General features: G+C 63.7%; 3 protein-coding genes across 5 annotated transcripts; 1 reads left to right on the forward strand and 2 right to left on the reverse strand.

Annotated features, from left to right (window-relative positions):
- Positions 1 to 1,106: 1,106 nt before the first annotated feature.
- Positions 1,107 to 11,509, forward strand: GCGR (glucagon receptor). 3 transcript variants are annotated; one of them, XM_064676269.1, is made up of 14 exons: positions 1,107 to 1,879; positions 7,942 to 8,100; positions 8,338 to 8,492; positions 8,696 to 8,803; positions 8,949 to 9,070; positions 9,157 to 9,263; positions 9,354 to 9,507; positions 9,634 to 9,793; positions 9,862 to 9,922; positions 10,152 to 10,221; positions 10,372 to 10,460; positions 10,540 to 10,678; positions 10,784 to 10,825; positions 10,892 to 11,509. In XM_064676269.1, the coding sequence occupies exons 1-14, from the start codon at positions 1,464 to 1,466 to the stop codon at positions 11,183 to 11,185; spliced, it is 2,076 nt and encodes a 691-aa protein (XP_064532339.1). In that variant the 5' UTR covers positions 1,107 to 1,463; the 3' UTR covers positions 11,186 to 11,509. The 3 variants fall into 3 exon arrangements, with proteins under 3 accessions (XP_064532339.1, XP_064532338.1, XP_064532340.1); XM_064676268.1 differs by having other exon boundaries at positions 1,449 to 1,879; positions 8,341 to 8,492; XM_064676270.1 differs by having other exon boundaries at positions 1,748 to 1,879; positions 8,396 to 8,492.
- Positions 11,510 to 15,564: 4,055 nt separating this feature from the next.
- MCRIP1 (MAPK regulated corepressor interacting protein 1) lies at positions 15,565 to 17,472 on the reverse strand. Its single transcript, XM_064676313.1, has 4 exons — positions 17,339 to 17,472; positions 17,149 to 17,267; positions 16,963 to 17,061; positions 15,565 to 16,853 (listed from the first exon to the last, which is right to left on the reverse strand). Exons 1-4 carry the CDS (start codon positions 17,344 to 17,346, stop codon positions 16,789 to 16,791), a joined length of 291 nt encoding a protein of 96 aa, XP_064532383.1. The 5' UTR covers positions 17,347 to 17,472; the 3' UTR covers positions 15,565 to 16,788.
- Positions 17,473 to 17,735: 263 nt separating this feature from the next.
- PPP1R27 (protein phosphatase 1 regulatory subunit 27) lies at positions 17,736 to 19,819 on the reverse strand. Its single transcript, XM_064676312.1, has 3 exons — positions 19,353 to 19,819; positions 18,198 to 18,348; positions 17,736 to 18,028 (listed from the first exon to the last, which is right to left on the reverse strand). The coding sequence occupies exons 1-3, from the start codon at positions 19,567 to 19,569 to the stop codon at positions 17,905 to 17,907; spliced, it is 492 nt and encodes a 163-aa protein (XP_064532382.1). The 5' UTR covers positions 19,570 to 19,819; the 3' UTR covers positions 17,736 to 17,904.
- Between the last annotated feature and the right edge of the window lie 1,353 nt (positions 19,820 to 21,172).

Genomic DNA, 21,172 nt, shown 5'->3' on the forward strand with positions numbered 1-21,172 from the left:
CTCTGGCCAGTCCTGTGCCGAACTGTGCCCGGTCTCAGCTGTGCTCTGAGATGGGGCCATGCCAAGGGCGCCCGTCACCTCCGCCGGAGCTGCCTCCTGGATGTGACACTAATTGGGCTCCGGCGGGTGGAACAGAGGCAGCCTGGCACAGCAGAGCAGTGAAGGCTCGTCACCTTAACGAGGCTTAATGATGCTGGCTGGCATTGCCACTCTGGGCCTGTGCCCAGTCCCGGCAGAGGCCATGGGCAGGTGAGCGCAGGGGGAGCTGGGCTCTCTCCTAGTGAGGGGCTGGGGGCTGCCCGGACAGGCTGTGGTGCCTCATACCCCGGCCAGCCCAGCACTGCTCCCACAGCTGGCGGGCACTGCTCTGTGCCACGCGACGGGCCAACGTGGAGTAGGGGAGCAATAGAGCCCCCATGGTCCCCCAGCAGCACAGAGCCCTTCTCAGGCCCACGCCAGCCAGTGCCAGGGATGTTCCAGCTGGGCTGCGGTCCCACCAGCTGCGCCCGCCCCATGCTCCCAGCACGCACATACCCTGTCCCCACGTTACTCATGGCAGCCAAGCTGTGCTGCAGCCACGCTGGCAGGACAGTGTGTGCCAGACACAGCCCGAAGCACGGTGCCCACAGCTGCAGCGTGCTGGCACTGCTTATCTCTGAGCATCAGAGAGCAGAGGGCTGGCAGCAGCCTGTGGCCATCGTCTCTGCACTGGCCACCCCCTGGTCCCACCCTGCCCTGTGCCAGGGCCCCAGCAGCTGCCTGCAGGGGTTCCCTCAGGGAACTTCAGTGCCCTGACCCTGGGCAGAGATGGGGGTCGCCAGTCCTCCCCCCACAGTCCCCTCCTGGCCCGGATGGGTGGCAGGGCCACCTCCAGGGAGACAGCCATGGATCTGACCCCTTGGCACTGTCAAAGCACCTGCAGGATCCAGCATGGGCTCGGGCTGCTCTGCCCACACCAACGGGGGCTTCCAGCCAGTGGAAGCCTCACAGAGCGGGACCCCGGCAGAGGCAGCTCTGGGGACTCCGGGGAGCCGGGGTTGGGCTGGGTTGGGCTACGGAGGGATACACTCCGTGTACCTGTGCTGCCACAGCCGCTATGACCACCGCGTCCTGCGTGGCCCAAGGTAAATGTGTTTGTGCCGGGGGGCCGGGGCAGGGTAGGCCGCTGGCCCCCCCGGGCCGGGGGCTCCCCCGGGCCCCTCTCCAGACCTAGCCAGGAGGTCCCGGAGCGTTGCTCTGTCTGGGCTCTGTTTACCTGCAGCGGGACAGCGGCGGCAAACACCGACCCGTCACCGCCGGCGCCGGCCGGAGCGCGGGTGTTGAGGCGGCTCCAGGCGGCACGGCCGAGATCCGTCCAGGTCCCCACGGGGCCGAGCAGCCCGCGCTCCCGCACCGGGGCCACCTGCTCGGGGCACGGCAGGACCGGGGACGCGCTGGGACTGGGGAAACGTCCCGGGGGACGGATGCCCGGCCCGCTCCCCCAGGGTCGGAACGGTCTAGCTGCCCTCCCCGCTCCGCCCGTATCCGCCGCCGAGCCGAGCCGGTGCCCGGGAGCAGGGCTGGGCGGGGGAGACAAACGGCGGCGGCCCCGCAGCTCCCGGGAGCGGCCGTCGGTGATGCGGCGGGCAGCGCCGAGCACTCGGGCGGAGCGGGGGCACCGGACTGCCCCCCCCTTGTGCCGGCAGGAGGAGCGGGGCGGCGGGACGCGACTCCGCGCCCCCGGTCCCTCCCCCCGCCCCGGTCCCTCCCCCCGAGCCGCCACAGCCGCCGCCGCCGCGGCTCCGGCAAAAGTTTTCGCCGGAGCGACCGAGCGCGCCGGTCTCGGTCCCCGCCGGCTCCGAGATGCGTCCGGGAGCTGCCGCGAGCCCAGCCCCGAGAGGTACGGGGAAGGGGGGAGGAGGGCGGGGAGACCCCATCCCTGCGGGCTGGAGGCTGGAGATGCCGCACGCCCCGTCGCGTGGATGTGGATTCGGGTGACGGCTGCGCATCCCCGGGGCCACGAATTGAGCCTCGGGAGAGCAGAGCAGCAGCTCCCAGAGCCACCCCGGTGCTAGGCGCCGGCCTCGGGGGTGATGAGTCCCTCGGTGAGGGTTGTCCTGGGCCGGGGGTCGCAGCGGGGCTGGGCCCGCTCCCCGCCTGAGCCGCTGCCGCTGGTGTCCCTGTGCAGAGGCGCTGCTGTCGGGCTCACGGCACCCCCCTGGGCGCTGCCCTGGCTGTGGTGAGCCCCCGGTCAATCATACCAGCCAGGCTCCGACGCGCTCGGAGTATCTCCCAGAGCAGCCCCTCGCTGGGGTGGGACCCGCGGGGTCTCATCGCCGTGGGCACAACAGTGCCCGTGGGTCTCTCGTCGAGGGGCAGAAGCAGGAGACACTTTTGACCCTTCCCAGCTCTCCGGGGCTTGCAGGAGCCCGGTGTGAGTGCCCTTTGTGACTCTGTCCCGAGCTCTGCTGTGTCAACACGGTGTTGGTAAATGGCTTTGTTTAACCAGGACATGTCGGGTATGTGACCTTGCCGTCCTCCTCGTTGCAAGTCCATCTCCAAAGCTGCTGCAGGTCCCGTCTGCCCGGCGCTGCACTTCCCTCAGGGCGGTGAGGGGAGCAGAGACCGCCGTGCTCAGCCTGGGTCCCCTCACACCGGACAGGCAGAGGACAGAGCATCCGCTCTGCCCAGCCCTCGCTGTGCACCCCGCAGCGCCGCGCCCCATGCAGCGCCTGCCCCGTGTGTCCTGACCCACGCCAAATTCAGTGATTGCTCCTATGATTTTGTCTGTGCATCAGCAGGAAAATTTAGGGCCCGCAGGACCCCTCCTCGGCGTGTTAGTGCCGCCCCGGCTGCCAGCTACTGCGCTTCCCACCAATCCCGCTTCTTTCCGCACACTGCGGTGCAGATTTTTTTTATGTTCTGTTGCCTGGAGAGGGGAGAAGAGAAAAGGCTGAACAGAGAATAGGCAAAATGTGGATTAAAAATAGTTAATGAAAAAATGTGACCGCAAGCCTTGATCCACAGCACAGGGCTGAGACCAACCACCGAGCACAGCCTCTCCATGCACCTCGCTGTGCCAGGCAGGGGCAGGGACAGGGGAAGCCAGACACAGGGGAGATGGGATGGCAGCTCAGCTCCATCCCCCTGTGCTCCTCCACTGCATCCTGCTCTGTCCTGCGTCCCCCATGGCCCTCTGGGGCCTGGGGCACATGGCTGTGCACTACAGGCATCAGTGGATGGCTGGGAATATGTGCTCCCTGCCACACCCCTGGCTCACTGGGGCTGGTGGCCAACTGTGCCCAGGGCTGCAGGTGTCTCAGGACAGGAACGGACTCTGCTGGGACCTCTTCACAGACGGGCTGTGATGTCTCTTGTGCATCTGCACCTCAACAGCACAGGGTTTGAGCTCGCTCTTCAGAGAGGTGCTGGGAGGTTGTCCCGAGGTCCACAGCGGCTACAATGTTCATTCATGCAACGAGCTGGTCTGGGAAGGCGGATGTGGAGCTCCCAGTGCAGAGGAGCGTGTGCATCTCCCTGTCTGCACTGACCTTTTCCTAGGCTTTTCCCAGCCCTGTACCTCCCCTGTGACAGGCTAAGCACACGTGTAACACTGTGTCTCTCGTGCTTTTCTTTTGTGTTTCGTGGGCTTTTGTGCAACGTGATGAACAAAACCACCCCTTTCCCTGAGCCAGGGACAAGCCGCTGTGTGGCTCAGCATCCCCTTGCCAGAGCCATCTGGGCAGCAAGGTCATCTGGCCTCTGCCCTCGTGTGCCGGAAGACCACAGTCCCTCTTTGGTACTGGGCAGCTGTGCAGGTGCCCCTGACCACGCCTGGAGGCAGCTGGGGGGTCGTGGAGGTGATGCAAAAAGCATTTCTCCTGTTTGCATCCTGTACTGTTGTTGACGAAAATACTGTCAGGGCTGGTTTGGGTTTTCTTGGTCCAAGATGACACAGAATCCGACATCGCTGGTGCCTGGTGACGTTGGCTCTCTCTATGTGCCACTGCTCAGGGCTTCCACAATCACGTAGCTCTGTGCAAACAAGCCATGGTCTTGCAGCACGAGGGCTGCTCCAGGCAGCTCAGCTGCTCCTCTGCGGCCAAAGTTCCTGGTACTCGGTTCTCAGAGAAGGACTGGAGCAGGGGAATGTCCCCCCCCCTAGCTTGGGGCAGGGACATAGGCAGAGACAGTGCAGGCCAGACCTCCTGGGCCTCCCTGCCCTGGCTGTCTCCCCCCACCCTTGCCCCGCTTGCCATGGTCTTGGGTGGAAAGTGGAGCAGCATCTGCAGGGCCAGACTGGTGCTGGCATTGCATCAGCTCTGGCCCGGCACTGTCCCCTCCCCTGCCAAGTGCCAAAGCCCCTGCCGTGCTGGCGTGTAGCTCCAGGCTCAAAGCCAAGGCAGCCATGGAAAGCGCTGCATTAGCGCACAGGGGGCTAATCCCTGTGTCCAGAGGGCACACGGCCCCCCCCGCTGCCTCCGAGCCAGTGGGGCTGTGCCGGGTGCAGGGCTGTGCTCGTGAGGAGGCCGGGTGCCCATTCCACTGGGGAGGCAAGAGTCCTGTGGGGCACCAGGCTTTGGGGGGCTGTGCCAGCTTCACAGTGCTTGTGCAGGGCCATGGCTGTGCCAAGGCACTCTCGGGTCATGTTGCAAATGCCCATGAGTGTCCCATGGGGGCTCACCGAACCACTGATCCGTGTGGCAATAGAGCACAGTGATCCCAGATGTGGAGCTCGTTCCCTCACACGTGAGATGGCAGCAGTGCTGGAGGGGCTGAGGGGCAAAAATCCCAGGGGAAGCTGACCAGGGTGGGATGAGGAGAGAGTCTCTCCCCAGGCAGGCCTGGGCACTTAACTGACTGTGGGGGTCCACGGTGGTACAGAGCTGCTGCAGGGCAGCATGGGGTCTTTGCATCCACCAGTGGGGAACAAAATCCCAACACAAGCCTTTCCCATCTGTTGCCTGTCTTGGTGCAATGCCATGGCCATAGTGCACCCAGGTCCTCGACTCACCCCATACTCTGCCCAAGCTGCACACCCTGACCTCTGCCTCCTGAGCATCCCAGGGCCAATGGTGGCCACCATGAGTCACTGGTCAGCCAGGAGTCACAGGGACACCAGTTAAAGGGGAAGGGGGTTCTTGCTTTGCCCGTGCAGCTGTAGAGGTTGGCACCACTGGCTGGGGAAGGGCTCAGTACACAAACACAGACACCATTGACAGCCCCACTCCCCCTACCCTGAGGGCAGATGATGATGCCTGTGTTGACCCCTCTGGCCCCCAGCACTGGGACTGCCAGCATGGCCCCTGCTCAGCTGTGTCAGAGTTGGCTCCTTGTTCCTGCTCTGCCATCGTGGGCACGAGATCTCTCCTTCATGGCTGTGGCAGTGGAGCCGTGCTGGGTGTTTGCAGCCCAGGCTCCATGGGGGTCAGCAGCCACAGAGCTGTGACATGGGGACACGCCACATTGTCCAACACCAGTGCGGGGTGAAAATCCCTTACACACACACTGTCATGCGCTTCAGCCCCTCAGAGGCACCCACTCACAAGTCAGGCACCCTGCACCCAGCACCCACGGCCTGGTGTAGTGGGGGGTTCCCCAAAGACTGGCCCTGGTTGGGAACGAGGTGCCAGGGCAGGGAATGCGGCACTGAGAGTCAGTTGGGCATGGCAGGGTGAGAGAAAGTGGTGGGTGATGTGGGGCTATGTCCCTCCTGTGGTGCTGCCTCTGGCACCCAGGATGTGGTTGAGAGGAGCCTCTGGCACTGGCAACAAGGGCATGTCCAGTTGGCAGAGCCACTGCTCCAAGCACTTGTGGGTACTGCTGCTGGGCAGTACCACCTCCCAGGTGGTGCTGCCAGTGGTCCTGGCCTCCCTACAGCCTGCTGTTCTACCACACAGAGCCACTGCTCCCTCCCTGGCACTGCCCACTGCATAGCACATCCACGTCTCTGCTGGAAAGAGCCCGTCTGTGCTCCCTGCAAGGCAGTGGAGCTGTGGGGGCCCCCCCACCTAATGGGGCGTGGGGGTCCAGTACAGTGCCGTGGCTGCACAGTGCCATGGGCAGCTGGGGCAAAGGGCCTGGGCAGGGTGAGGAGGGAGCCCCGTGCCGTGGCAAGGAGCGTGACTGGCCCTCGTGCCAGGACCCCTCACCCAGTGCAGTCTGCCCGGCTTGGCCACGGCAGGGCCGGGGGCCAGGGAGTGGTTGCCAGCTGGGGGAGTCCAGGGCAGAGGCCTCCCCGCTGCTAAATCCCACTGCAGCAGCTAAAAATAGCGACACCTCTGCCCCAAAGCTGCTCCCCGGCCACTCAGAGGGGCTGGCAGCGAGTCGCTGTAACCCACGCGCCTGGAGAAGCGTTCCCAGCCGGGGCAGGGATGGATGCTTGGCCAGGGATGGGCACCAGCACTTTCCATGGGGTCGGGATGTGAGCACTGGCGGGATGGGGTAGGTGGGGTTGATGTTGTGGGGCTGAGGGTGGGACAAGGACAGGGATGCTGGCACGGGGGAAAAGGACAGGGATCCTAAGGTGGGGATGGGAGAAGGACTAGGACAAGGATGCTGGTGTGGGGACAGGTTTGCTGGGTGGGGCTGAGGGGGATGACACAAGGATAGGGATGCTGACATGGTCAGGTGGCCAGTGGGCACCCACCAAAGGTCACTGTTCCCAGAGGCCACCCAGTGAGGACTGTCCCAGGAGACAGTTCCCTCTGTCCTGGGACTGGCTAAATAAGGCCATTGCAGGTCCTGCTCCTCAAACTGCGTCTGGAGCTCCATGTGCTGATTAATGAGCTGCTCCAGCAACCACTTGCGACATGGTGAGTGGGTCTGCCCTGGTGGAGGAAACACGACTTTCCCAGGGATAAAAATAGGCACAGGCAGAGCGGCGAGCCCTGGGAGCAGGGCTGGTCAGGGAGCGCAGCACTCCGGCTGGTGCCCGGGGGGAGTGCAGGGGCCAGGGGCGATGCCAGATTGTCTGTGGTGGCACTGGCACTGCTGTCCCTCCCGTCCCCCACAGCTCAGCTGCCCTCACCCCACAAAGCCGTGCCGTGCCATGGGGCTGCTGCCAGAATGGCCCCTTGTGGGAAGAGCCAAAATAACGCTCAGGAGCCCCATAACCGGCTTAGGGGGATGGAGGGAATTACAGCACCTCGTGAGCCAGGGTCTGTGCAGAGCACTTGGGTGCAGTGTCAGACAAGGCCCTACATCACTGCAAGAGCTTGGGGCAATGAAGGCACAGCGGCACAGCCCAGCTGAGCTGGTCTCAGAGCCAAGGCAGCCCCACAAGCCGGGATCCCTGTGGGTTGACAGCCAACCTCTGTCCCCATCCCTGCCTGGCCCCGTGCTGTTGGTGGCTCCCTGTCCACTTCCATCCTGGAAAGGTGCTGCTGCAAGGCCATGGCTGAGTGCCCCGAGGGCCGCCCTGCGGCATGAGAGTCGATGGGAAGGGGGGAGCCCAAGTGCTGGCCCCCACCTGAGAGCGTGCTCAGGTGTGGGGAGGGGTCCTTCTGCCATGGAGGCCCTGCACTCTCAGAGCTTAGCACTGATGTACAGCTGGGCACCAGCACCAGTGTGGGGTGGTACAAGCCCGGGTCACCCCTGGGGGTCTGGAGGCAGTGCTGCCATGGGGCACCAGAGTCTGCCCTGCTCAGAGGTTGTAATGTCCTGCATATGGCTGCGCTTTGGCTGCACAGGGGTTGGGGTTGGCTTGATGAGCAGAGAGGCCACATGGCTACGGTCCCAGTGCCATCCTGGGGAGGAAAAAGCAGGTACTTGGTGGGAAAATGCAGGAACAAGCAGCTGAATGTGAATGCCAGACAGGGTCAGACGAGGACTGAGAAAGGTGAATGGGGCCGTGACTGGGTCAGCCCTGTGCCGGTGTGGCCCCCTCCCACCTCGCCTGCCCTCAGACCCACGTCCCCCAGCTCTGCCCTGAGAGTCCCTGTGACCAGGTGTCTCACACAGGATCACCCACGTGCCAAGGCCGTCACCACCAGGGTGGAGAAGCTGCGGAGGGCTGGTAGGAAGCCGGGCACCCTGCACTGCACCCCATGCGTGTGACCCAGAGGAGGGATGTCCCAGCCACATCTTCTCACCCTCCCACTGCTGCTGCTCTGCTGCCAGGTAAGGATGGGCTGTCCCACACAACAGTGCTCTGCCCCATGCCCAGCTCGCTGCACACCCCGGGCCGCCACTGATCCACCCCTGCCCACCACAGCCTCTCGCCATGGCAGGCACTGCAGCAGCTGATGCCCCTTCCTGCCCGCCCTGCCATCCACATGACATGGTGTGGCATGGCACAGAGTGTTAGCCTGCACTCACTTGTGGCTGTCCCAAAGCTGGGGTCACTGCCTGTTACAGCAGGGCAGCCCCTGTGGGCAGGATGCAGGTGACAGGTGACACTTCCTGGTGCCCCCAGGGCCCCTCTGCCCAGATCACGGATAACCTCTTCGAGAAATGGACTGCGTACAGAGAGGAGTGCCAGCACAACATGAGCCGCCTGCCTGCGCCCACAGGTCAGTGCCCACGGGGGGCCAGCAGGGTTCTCGTGGGATGGGAGGGGGACAGGGCCTGGCAGGGGGTCCCACTGAGATGGGGATGGGGCAGAAAAGCCAGCACAGGGTCCAAACAGGACAGGGACAGAGCAGGGGGCCAGTGGGGGATCCTGATGTCCAGGGAGGGTGAGGCCAAGGCACTGCCATCTCCTATCCTGTTGCAGAGCTGGTCTGTAACCGCACCTTTGACAAGTTCTCGTGTTGGCCTGACACTGCACCCAACAGCACGGCCAGTGTGCCCTGCCCCTGGTTCCTGCCCTGGTACCACAAAGGTAAGAGCTGGCAGGCACGTGCTCCTGTGGGGTGTGTGCACACATACGTGTGCATGTGCTGCTGCAGGTGCTCGTGCCTGTGCTGGTGCACGGTGCCCGTGGGGGCTCTGGGGCTAGCACACCCCACCACCCCCTGCCCTCACAGTGAAGCACAGACACGTCTTCAAGACCTGCGGGCCGGACGGGCAGTGGGTGACGGGGCCGCAGGGACAGTCCCTGCGCGATGCCACACAGTGCCAGCAGGATGATGAGGAGATAAATGCGCAGGTGGGCAGAGCTGGGCAGCAGCCGTGCAGAGGTCCCTGCCTGCCCCCTTGACTGCCCCTGCCCTTACTTGCTCCCTCCTCTTCCAGGAAAAATTTGCCAAGACCTATGGCAGCTTCAAGGTGATGTACACCGTGGGCTACTCCATGTCCCTGTGCGCGCTGCTGCTCGCCCTGGCCCTGCTGCTGGGCTTCAGGTGGGGGCGTGGGCACGGCTGCCCGCAGAGTGGGCAGGTGGAGACTGAGGATCTGTGTGCGGGCACTGACAGCAGACCCTGCATCCACAGCAAGCTGCACTGCATGAGGAACTATATCCACATGAATCTCTTCGCCTCCTTCATCCTGAAGGGTGTCTCCGTGCTGGTCATTGACGCCCTGCTCAAGACCCACTACAGCGACAAGATCGACGGTTACAGCGTGCAAGTCTGGCTGAGTGATGAGGTCAGTGCTGGTGGGGCAGGGGTGGGGGCTGGTGGGGCTGGTGGGGCTGGGGACTGGTGGCACTGGTGAGGCTGGGGGCACAGGCACACACAGAGGCAGTGCTGCAGCCCTGACCTCTGTCCACAGGCAGCCGCAGGCTGCCGGGCAGCCACAGTTTTCATGCAGTACGGCATTGTGGCCAACTACTGCTGGCTGCTGGTGGAGGGCATCTACCTGCACAATCTGCTGGTGGTGGCTGTTTTCTCCGAGAGGAGCTACTTCACCCTCTACCTGTGCATTGGCTGGGGTGAGTTTGCATGGCTTGGCCCCCCTGACCCTGTCCCCTGCCATGCCTCACCTGCCACCTCCCCTCAGGGGCACCTGTGCTGTTCCTCATCCCCTGGGTCGTTGTGAAGTTCCTCTACGAAAACATCCAGTGAGTATCAGCCCCTGCCAGTGGCTGAGGGAACACAGGGCACAGTGGGTGTGTGTGGGACTGTGGGGATGTTGTGATGGCCCCAGAGAGGCTCCACACCACTGCCCATGCAAAGGGCAGGGTGCCTGCCTGTGGCACTTGCTCAGCCAGGGCTGCCGATGCCACACCAGACTCCAGCAGCCACCTGGTCAAGGGGCTTCCTGGCAGTCCCCATCCCTCCCCTCTGCAGGTGCTGGTCAACTAACAACAACATGGGCTTCTGGTGGATCCTTCGCTTCCCTGTGTTCCTGGCCATCCTGGTGAGCCCATCACAGCCCCTCACTTGGTGTCTCAGCATCTCTTTTGCAAGCCCTGAGACAGCTGGGAGAGAGGCTGCCCAGGGCAGGGGGACAGAGCTGTCCTGCCTGCCCTTGCCCCTGCCCCTCATGGCACACTCCATTCCATTGCAGATCAACTTCTTCATCTTCATCCGCATCATCCAGATCCTTGTCTCCAAGCTCCGTGCGCACCAGATGCGCTACACTGACTACAAGTTCAGGTGGGCGCTGGGCATGGCCCACCCTGTGTGCCCGCGGCACAGGCGCCTGTGCGTCCACCTCGTGACCCCTGTCCCCCAGGCTGGCCAAGTCCACGCTGACGCTGATCCCGCTGCTGGGCATCCACGAGGTGGTCTTCGCCTTTGTCACAGACGAGCACGCCCAGGGCACACTGCGCTATGTCAAGCTCTTCTTCGACCTCTTCCTGAGCTCCTTCCAGGTGAGCCCAGCCTTTGCAGGACCAGCCTTCTGTGGGGACTCAGTCTCGGTAGGGACCAGATTGGGGTCTGGCTGTGTGCCTCACACCTCTCCTCCCTCCACCCAGGGGATGCTGGTGGCCATTCTCTACTGCTTTGTCAATAAGGAGGTGAGTAGGACAGTGGGGGCAGGGGCAGCAGGGGCGCTGGGTTGTGCTGATGGCATCTACCCACAGGTGCAGGCAGAGCTGTTGAAGCGATGGCAGCGCTGGAAGCTGGGGAGGGACCTGGCTGAGGAGTACAGGCACACCTACAGCCACGCACCCAGCGCCCGCAATGGCGCCGGCAGCGCCTGCGAGAAGCACCAGCTGGTGAGCGGCTGCACCAACGGGCTGGGGCACAGCCTGGTCCCCCACCCCGGCTCCCACCGCCCCGAGAGAAGCGGGCGCGGCACCGCTGAGCACCTCGCCCTGGGAGATCGCCACCACTGCTACGAGTTCCCCGAGACCACGGCCGAGAGCCACTTCTGAGCCCGCGGCCAGACGGGAGGGCTGTGCTGAGCCAGTGGCGTGCCGTCGTCCCCTGCCCTGTCCTCCCCAGGCGCCGGCAGGCACCGGGACCCGCCGGCCCGGTGAGGGTGCTGCGCTGAGCGCGTGGACAATGGACACAATGGGGCAGGCGAGTGGGACCTGGACCTCGACCTCTGGGGTGGGATCTGTGGGGCTGGGGGGGCTGGGGGTAGGAGTTTGTCCTGTGGTGCTGCCCTCGTGCGCCTTTGAGTCCCTGTGCACAGTGCTGTAATTTATCTGTCCTATCTGTAAATAGGTGTGGGCCCGTGCCGGGCTGCAGGGCCAGCTCCGCGTGTGCCTCTCTGTGGGGTGTGGGGACTGGGGACTCCAGAGACATCAGACACATTGGGACTGTGCTCCCACTAGCACCCACGGGTGATGGCCGCAGCCATGGACTGGGAGCTGGGCCACCTGGCAGGGATGAGCTGCACCAAGACAGACCCACTGCCTGCCCTGCTGCCTCCAGCCCCACTGCCTGCCCCATGGCCCTGCACAGGGGAGCGGGGCAGACATGCAGCAGCAGCCACTGCAGTGCTGCCGGCCGAGGCTGCAGCTCCCCCAGCACGCGCTCTCCTCTGGCCGCTAATCGGCTCTGTCCTTTCGCTGCCAGGAGCCCTTAATTAAATCATTTGGCTCTGCCCACGGCACCCCCGCTCTCCCGGCAGCCGGCCCAGCCCACGGCCGGGCAGCAGCCAGCGCTGAGTGCCGTGAGTAGCAGCGGAGTGTGGGGCTGAGGGACCCCTGTGCCAGTGGGCCGGGCTGGCCAGGGCAGGGAGGGGGCACAGCGGTGCCCTAAGAGGCTTGTGCTGCGCACATGAGCGCTAAGCCCGGATGCCACAGCTTTGGGCACCACAATCGCCTGGTGTGTGGGGATTAGGCAGGTGCTGCTCCCTTGCTGGGGTCACCGTGCCTGAGGGTGACAACTGCCCTGCTGTGACCCCCGCTGCCCACGGCCCTGGGCATGGGCACTGCCCATCACCCATGACACTGCTACACCTGGCCCCAAGCGCGCCATGGTTCCAGGCCCCACACGCAGCCCGGTGCAGGGGATGTGCTGAGTGGCGGGTGAGAGTTGGATCTGCACCCCAGCAGCCCCAGCAGCCCCACACAGTAAACAGCAGCTCTGGGTGGGCAGCCACCCTCTCGCTAAGTCCCACCCTGTCCCAGCATCACCCGCACCCCATGGCCACAGCAGTGCCGCCCACGGTGGCCAGCATGAGGAACAGCAGGAGCCACGCTGTCTGCGGGGGGTGGTGGGGGTCCCAGACCACGGCAAGGCGTCAGCGGGGCACGAGGAGGGCAGCTGTGGCCCCGGCCATGAAGCACTTGGCTCCGGCAGCAGCACCCGGCTCAGCACGCAGTAATTTTCCTCTGTTTACTCGACAACTCACTGTCTGTCCCAGCTGAATGGGACCCAGTGCCCAGGGGCCATGGCAGCACTGGCAGTGGGAATGTGCACAGCAGGGATGGGGGCAGAGGGTCTGGGGCTGTGGGGCTGGAGGGCTGTGGCAGCAGCACTGTGGGGCTGTGGCGGAGCGGGCAAGGTGAGTGGAACATAGGGGCTGGGGTCTGCCCAGGCCCCCAGGTGCAGGAACGGGGACAGGGATAGAGAGGGGGACAGGGATCACCCTGCTCAGAGCCACAGTGCCAGAGTGGCCAGAGCAGCCGCGTGGAGCCACTGGCCCCAATGGCCACTGCCGTCACTGCGGCCTCCTGACGTGGTAACGAGCCTAATTGAGGCAAATTGCTGGAGCACGAAGCAGTTTCTGGGAAGGTAAATATGGTCATGGCGCAGTGCCGGGCCCTGCGCCTGTTGCTCCAGTGTTGCTGTGGCAACACCCTGCTGTCGACCCCCAATGCCCCGCTGGGACCAGGCTTGTCCCACAGCACTGGGGACAGGGGGATCTCCAGACCCCACCCAGGAAGGGTGGTTCCATGTGTGCTACACAATGACAGGACCCTCCAGTGACCACAAGCCAGCCCCAGCCTATGGGGTGTCCTGTGGCAACATCCTGCATCCCCTGGTGCTGAGGGACAGCCCCATGTCCCACGGTGTCTGGTGCCCATCAGCCCCGAGCAGGGACAGTGTCTGCTGATGGCTGGGAGCCCCGTGCAAGCACCCAATGTCTGCCTGTGCCAGGGCACATCCAACAGCACCTGCACCAGCCAGGTGTGCCCCACAGCCGGGCACTGCCTGTGCCGCAGGGCTGAGCCTGCAGCCCCGTGCCCTGGTCACCCCCCACCTCCCACAGAGCCACATGAGCTGGCCAGCAGCTTCCCAGTATCCACAGACCCCTCATGACAGCTGGGCTGGGAGGCAGCTGGGATCGCCCTGGGATCCCCCTGGGAGTGGGGCCAGCCCCAGCCCAAGGACCCAGCTCCCACAGGACTGTGGCAGTTGTCCTCTCTCATCACTGCTGGAACAGACCCCCTCCCTGCCATGGCCTGGCAGTGCCAACAGCGGTGTCACCCATGTCCACCCTGACTGCTAGCACCCAGGGGCATCCCCACCCCAGGGTACAGCCTGGGCATGCTCACACATGCTCACACATGCTCACACACGCACACACACACACACACACAAAACATGTACACACACAGCATTCACACACACACACACACACACACACACACACACACACACACACACGGTGTGCACATGCGTGTGGGCACAGCCCTCGGCTGCCCAGCAGGAGCTGCCCGTTCCCGGTGCCCAGTGGGACAAAGGCACTGCCACCAGCCTGGACAGACTCACAGGATGGTCTGGGTGCAAAGGGACCTTTAAAGGTCCTCTGGTCCAGCACCCACAGTGAGCACAAACATCTGCCCCAGACCAGGTTGCTCAGAGCCCTGTCCAGCCTGATGCTGTTTCCAGGGATGGGGTATGCACCGTCTCTCCAGGCAGCCCATGCCACTGCCTCACCACCCTCAGTGCAGAGACTCCAGAGACCACACGACCACGGTGCCGGTCCCTGCCTGTGGGGCTCAGCCCAGGGACACGAACAGGGCCCGAGGAGTTCCTCGCCTCTGAGCCAGTGGCCCAAGCACTGCCACCCCAGCCATTGCCCCCCCCGGCACAGCCGGGCACCCCAGGGCACGGTGCCTCACAGGAAAACTCCCACTTTATCAAGGGAATTGAGCACCACAAATTGGTCTGCAAAGTCGATTCTGCCTGCTGCCGGGCCTCTTCTCACTGCCTAATTCAATGACAAACACGTTCCTCTCCTCCTCCCACCCTTTAATCTAATGAAGAGCACCGTGTCCGAGGCACAGGGAAATAAACCCTGCCGAGGCCGATTTTTATAAGTAAACAGCTTGATTTCTCTGGCCGGCGGCCTCACCCCTTGCAGGGGCACCCCCCGCCACCCCCCCGCCACCTCCCCCAACTGTGTCACTGCCCTCACCCTGTGTTTTGGTATCAGTCTTTATAAAAATCTCCTGTTTATAGAATGAGTTTTGTACATTTCATTAGAGCTCAAATGGCTGCTTTGCCTCTGGCTTTACTGTGCTCGAGCTGAGAGGAAAACAAGGCATAGGCTGGTGAGGCTGCAGGACCCACATGTGCCCCTGGGGGCCCCACTGCAGCCCCCAGGACAGCCTCAGGTGAGTGCCCAGACACGGGGGTGGTGCTGAGCTTTGTGGCAGATGGACATTAGTCTGCCTGGCCCAGGGGTGGGCACGACACTCAGCTGGGATGGGTCCCCCTTCCCATCCCCTTGGGACACATGGACACAGCTCTGGACATACACAGGGCTTCAAGCCAGTTCTGCTGGCCTGTCAGGCTCCCCAAACATGGGGTACATCACCAGAACAGGTGGAGAGGGGCTGTGACAGTGACAAATGTCACCTCCCGACCCCACTGTCTGTGGCTGCAGGTACACGTGCCTGGGGCAGCTGTGGTGGCAACAGGGGCTGAGTTCTTATCCCACCGTGCTGGAATCAGGCAGCAGCCCCAGGAATGTTTTGGTGATGGGAGGTAAACAGGGTCATGGCAAGCGTCGAGATGCACGCGAGCAGAAATTCTAGCAATGCTAAGTATAGCTTAAATGCCATTAAAGCAGGAGAGGGAAGAGGATACAAGGGTATTAATAGTCTCAACATTTAAATCCTGGGTGCAGCAACAGCCCCTGGGATGCTGGGTGCCTGGAGCGCTGCCCGAGCCCAAGGGCATTGTGCTGCCAGCACGCAGTGCCCACTGCACCTGCCCATGGGGAAATCAACAGCCTCAGCAAGTGCGAGGCCAGGGCCCCTTTGCGGAAAATAAACACAGATCAGAGGCAGCTCCTGCTCTCTGCCCCCCATCCCCAGCACAAGGAGCAGGGCCAGGCCGCAGCACCACATCGAGGCAGCCCCAAAAGGACACCAGCGTTTATTTACAACACTCCTCAAGTGACAGACCACAGAGAGAAAGGAAAGGGAACAGCACAGCTTAAAGACTCAACAAAGGAAAGGTACTGGCAGCCCCCTCTGGCAGCCCCCAGTCCCCGCAGCCCTCACGCAACCGCTGGCACTGGGCAGGCCCAGCAGCCCCATCCCTGCTGGCCTGGAGCACGGATAGGCAGGGGGCTGCCACCTCCCCAGGGAGTGGCCCCGTGGCTCAGGTGGGCAAGGGTGGCACAGTTGCTCTCCCCAGCTCAGACAATGATGCAGGAACCACCTGAGCCCTGCCAGGAGCGAGGGGCCCAAGGAAGGCCCCCCAGCACAGTTCCACCACCTACGGCCCCCAGGACGAGCTGTGGGGCCAGGTCTCTTCCAAGGGTGTGTATCTGGAAAATGGTATTGGTACAAAACTGCAGCGCTGCTGGGGTGAGGAGCCCCCGAGCCTCGCTCCGCGCAGCCCCACGGCTGCTGCCTCCCGTGGGGCTGCCGAGGCACCGAGGCCAGGGGGCTGCAGGTGGCTCGGGCCCCTCTGAGCACCTCTCAGGCACCTGAGGTGGGACACCACACCTCTTTCCATCTGCAGGGAGGGGAACAACTCCCCCTCAAGCACCACAGGGATCTTGGCCTGCTCTAAGCACACGGAAAATCCAGCCTCGGATGTGGCCCATGTGCTCCGGCAGCCCAGGCAGCAACTTGCTGCCACAGTGGAGCCAGGAGCAGCCTGGCTGCAGCCTGCCCAGCCCTGAACTGCACAGGCAGGCCGGATGAGGCACAGGGAAAGACCCGACTGTCCCTTCTGCCCACATCCCACCCCAGCAGCTGCGGGGCCTTGGTGCACAGACCTGGTGCTGCCCATCCGCTCAGCCCAGCCCCACCCAGTGCCCGGGGCGGCGGCAGAAGGGGAACGGGAGATCGGGGAGCTCAGTGTGAAGGGAGGAAGGACAGTTTGAGGCCAAAGAAAGCTATGAGTGGGGTACTGGAATCCTTTGCAACAGGCTCTGGGCAGCCTTGGTAAGCTGCTGAGCATCCTCGACCTCAGGCAGCTTCAGAGCCAGCCCCAAAGCTGACTGGCTCTCCCGTGAGCTTTTGGGAGCACAGACCAGAGGAGGAAATCAACACAAAATTTCAACTTAAATCTGCTTGAGGACCTTAGGAGAGCAGCCGATCCACAGGGAGGACCCGCCTTAGGACTTCTTTGCATCCTGTGTGTTCCTTCTCTTCAGATCACCCAGGTCGACGGGTTTAAACGCTGCAGGGAAGACAGGAAGAGACTTTGGCGGCAGAGGCAATGTAGCCCCCGCCCAGCCCACGCAGCCCCCGGGCCGTCACAGCCGCGGTGGTGCACCCTGCCCCCGCACCTTTCAGGCTGGGGTTCGGCATCTTCTCCACGTACTCCTCGACCAGGCCGCGCTCGGAGCCCATCTGGCTGCGCAGGTCGCGCTCCACGCACTGCCAGGCTGCGGGGATAGGGACAGGGGCCGCTCGCCTCGGCCGCGCCACGCCCCCCGCGCCCCCCTCCGCCCAGCGGCCCCCGCCCCGCTCACCCTCGTAGATGAAGCGCACGTTCTCCTCGTGGGCCGGCGTGAAGATCTCGCTGCCGGCGCCGGGGGAGCGCGGGCCGCCGCTCCGCTTCCCGTTGTACACCACTCGGGACACGGGGGAGCTGCGGGCGGAGCGCGAGGGGGCTGAGCCGGGCCCGGGGCCGCGCTAGGCCCGGGGCCGGGCGGGACTCACCTGGCCATGGCGGCGGCGGCGCTCGGCGGGGCCGGGCGGGGCGGGGCGGCGCTCGGCGGGTGCGGCGACGTTCGGCGGGCGCGGCGGGACTGCGGGAGGAAGGCGAGGAGCCAGGCCGGGATAGGCCGCGGGGCCCCGCCCGTCGCCGGGCAACGCGCGGCCCGCACCGGGCCCGCCTGCGACACCGCACGGAAGCGCCGCAGCGCGCAGGCGCGGCCCCGCCCCCCGCGTCCCGGCCCCGCCCAGCGCCGGCCCCGGCCCCGCCCTGACCGAGTCCCGGTACCGGCCCCGCACCACCCCCGGTACCGGCCCCGCCCCGACCGAGCCTCGGCCCCGCCCAGCCCCGCTACCGGCCCCGCCCCAGCCCCGGCCCATGCCCGGCGCAAGAGCCGGCGGAGGCGGTGACCGAGATGCTTTATTGGAAAAGTACAAAGTGGTTCCCGATTCGCGGTACCGAGCGCCGCTGCCCGGCCGCCGCCCAGGCCCAGCCTGGGCCCAGCCCCGGCCCTCGGGTGGGCGCAGCCCCGCCGCCCCGGCCCTCGGGGCCGCTCCTCGCCGCGCCCGCCTCAGCGCAGCGCGGTGGCTCCGAAGAGCTGCACCAGGTCCTCGTACTCGGGGTCGATGAGGTCCGAGGGCTTCTCCCCGTCGTCGGTGGTGGCCTCCAGGCTGGCCCCGAGGGACAGGAGGTACCTGCAGGACACGGAGCTGAGCCGCCGGGCCGGGCAGCAGCACGGCCCGAACAGTCCTGGGGGCGGCGCAGGGACCGGGCACCCCTGGGAGGAGCCGCCCGGACCCCGCTCCATCCCGGCGCTGTCGGTTCTGGGGCTCTGCAGCACCGGGGACCCTCGCAGCCCCTCACCTGGCTATGTCAGCATAGCCATCGCTGCAGGCCATGTGCAGGGGCGTCCAGCCGTTCTCATCTCTCTGGTGGATGTCAGCGCCGTATTTCACCAGGAGCTTGACACAGTCCAGGTTTCCCGTCAGCACGGCCTCGTGAAGAGCTGCCATGCCTGGAGGGACAGGAGGTGTTAGCCCTGGCCTGGGGAAGGGTTCTCCATACTGAGCTCATAAGTGCAGGTTGTGCACAGCCCAGGAAAGGGGTGCCAGGAAGCCTCCTGCTCAGGGAGAAGACTGTAGGGAAAGAAACAAAGACTGAGGAAGCCAGAGGAGCTGCCACGGATTCCTCTTCCCCTTCTGCAACGAAAATACCCTGTCTGGGGCACCACTGCCCTGGCCAGACAGGACAGAGGGAGGGAGAAGGAGTTGCCCTGTACTCAGAGCAGCTGCCCTGAGTCCTGGCTGAGACTCAAACACAGACACGAGAAGTCTCTGGGGTCCTGCTTTGCCTGGGTTTCGGAAGGTCCTCACTAATTAAGAATCAGTATGGACAGGAGGAAGCCTGGGGTCATTTGAGCCTGTCTGTGTGGCCATGTGACAGCAGAAGCTGAAGCCAAGCACAAGAAAAGGACAAATCTGGGCTCTGCACCAGCCCATATGGATCAAGGCATTCCATAAACAGTTGCTGTTGAGGTTGGGTGCAAACAGAACACAAAGCCTTCCCCATGAGTCCCCAGAGCCAGACATGCAAGAGGGAGCAGTGTTTGTGAGAAATGGGCAGAGCCAGGAACAAATGCAGAGCCTTTCCCCAGTCTTCCTCAAGCTGGGGTGAAGACAGGAGGAGTCCTGCCCAGAGCTCACAGACCAGCCTGTGCTTGCTGCTGCTCTTTGAAGTCTCACCGCACTGCAGGTGCTCTGTTGGGCCTTGGAGGGACCTTGGGGCCAAGCTCCCCCCTTCCCACAGTGTGCACTCACCGTGCTGTTGAGGGGAGATATTGGGGTCCTGGCTCTTGGGCCCTGCTGGGCCATGCTGAGGGCACCGCTCCTCACTAGGGAGGGACCCAGCTCACTCCAGCTCTGCCAAAGGTGGCCCATGGCCTGGCTTCCATGTCCCTCAGGGCCCCGCCAAGCTGTGCCACCACTCTGCCCCAGCTCTGCTGACCCTGGCAGCACTCACCAGAGGGGTAGATGGTGTCCAGCGTCACCTTCCTGGCTCGTATGAACCTGCCCACCTGTTCCAGGTCCCCCTGCTTGATGTGGTCCTGAAAGACGACGTCGTTGGGGAAGTGCACAGTGCGCGAGGCCCTCAGGCGCGGGGTGTACCGGCCATACCGGGGCACTGACACGGGGCAGTAGTCCCTCATGCTGGCAGCAGCCTTCAGGCACAGTGGCATAGGGGTTGCTTAGCGCTCGGCCCAGCCCCTTACTGCCCTGCTCTCTCTTCTGCCTGTCAGGGCTCTCCTTGCTTCGGAGCTGTGCTTTTCCCCACACTGCTGTGCTCCCGCCGTGTCCGTGTCCGTGTCCCCAGCCGGCACGTGTCCCCTCACCGCAGGGAAGTGACAGCCACCGTGCCCTCCTACACTCCCAAGCTGCATGCAGGAGGTGGCACCTGGCACTCGCAGCTCGCCCGCAGGCCCAGGACTGATGGTTCTCTGGGGGCACCGTGTTATAAAGGCTTCCCTGGGCTATTTTGGGGACATGCAGCTCATGCTATTTGCCATGATGCTTAGTAATTGAGCCGCCCAGGCCCACAGCCTCCCACTTTTGGGCAGAAGTTGGTGTCTCATCTTACACCCACCTGTTGATGTGCCCATCCAAGGGGTCAAATCTACTCTTGCATGGATAGCCCTTCAGGGGAGCCTGGAAGCAACTTCCCAGCAACAAGCCCTCCTGGGAGAAGGGACACAGGCACGATTGCCAACAGAGGGAACTGGGCGCTCATGTCCTGACTGGCCAGCGCAGTGCAGACATGCCAGGGCTGTGGTGCCAAATGCATCCAGAGCTGTTCACCCTTCTGTAGCTGCATGGGACACCTTGAAAGAAGCAGGAGGAGCAGCGCTGCCCAGCACGACTGCGACAGCGCACAGCCCAGCACGGAGAACGCGACCGGTGAATGAGGTGTCCCCTGTGCTCTAGTGAGGACAGAGGTACTGCTGATGCTTCCGAGGCAGATGCAGAACCAGAAGCCTGCACTGCTGGTCCCTGATATTCCATGTCCTACTTCAGACTGGGAAGCAGCTGCTGGTGAGGACAGACTGCTTCGAGCAGCCTCAGAGGAACAGTGGAAGAACAGCACCACCACCAGACAATTCCTGCCTCCAGTACTCTCAGCTACACTGTCACAGGCCCAAAACAGACCACCTGCCACAGAGGAATCACTAAGGTCCATCAAGCATTCAAGCAACTACTGCTTTTACCCATTAAAGTTTGGGCATATCAGACACATGAGCATTTTGTGCTCCGGGTTGTACTGATGGGATTGTCCAGGCAGATGTGTCAGAAAAAATCCCCGTGCTGCTTTAGGAGTCAGGGATTTCACTCTGCCCCTCCTGCAGCAGACCCTTGCCTCAACCCCAGCAGCGTGGTGAGCCACACACGTGAGAACTCCTGCCCTTGTTTATCTGCTGGCAAACATCGATCTCTTGGCCGACTGTCTGCTCGGGGTTACATCAGCCAGAACACGGCACTGGGGACAGAACACTTCCAGCCTGCTTTCTTGGAACAGCAATTAGCCACATACATGAGATGGCTGCTGAAGTCCTGCTCTGCCACAAGGTGCCTTGCACTAGGAGAAGAGCCCCCTCCTCTTAGCTGAGCACGGCAAGTCTCAGCCCAGGAACAGAAGAGAATCACTGCAGAGCTCAGACTTGGTTACACTTCAACTGGCTCCACAAAATGGACCTTTTTGAGCTGAGTCCTAGACAGCACCTTCCAGTGGAACTTCTTGCTAGTGGGGCTCCTTTCCTCCCCACCCCAAAACACAAGGCAGCTGTCATC

The sequence above is a fragment of the Pseudopipra pipra genome, chromosome 19 (assembly GCF_036250125.1).
Source record: "Pseudopipra pipra isolate bDixPip1 chromosome 19, bDixPip1.hap1, whole genome shotgun sequence".
Taxonomy (NCBI): Eukaryota; Metazoa; Chordata; class Aves; order Passeriformes; family Pipridae; genus Pseudopipra; species Pseudopipra pipra.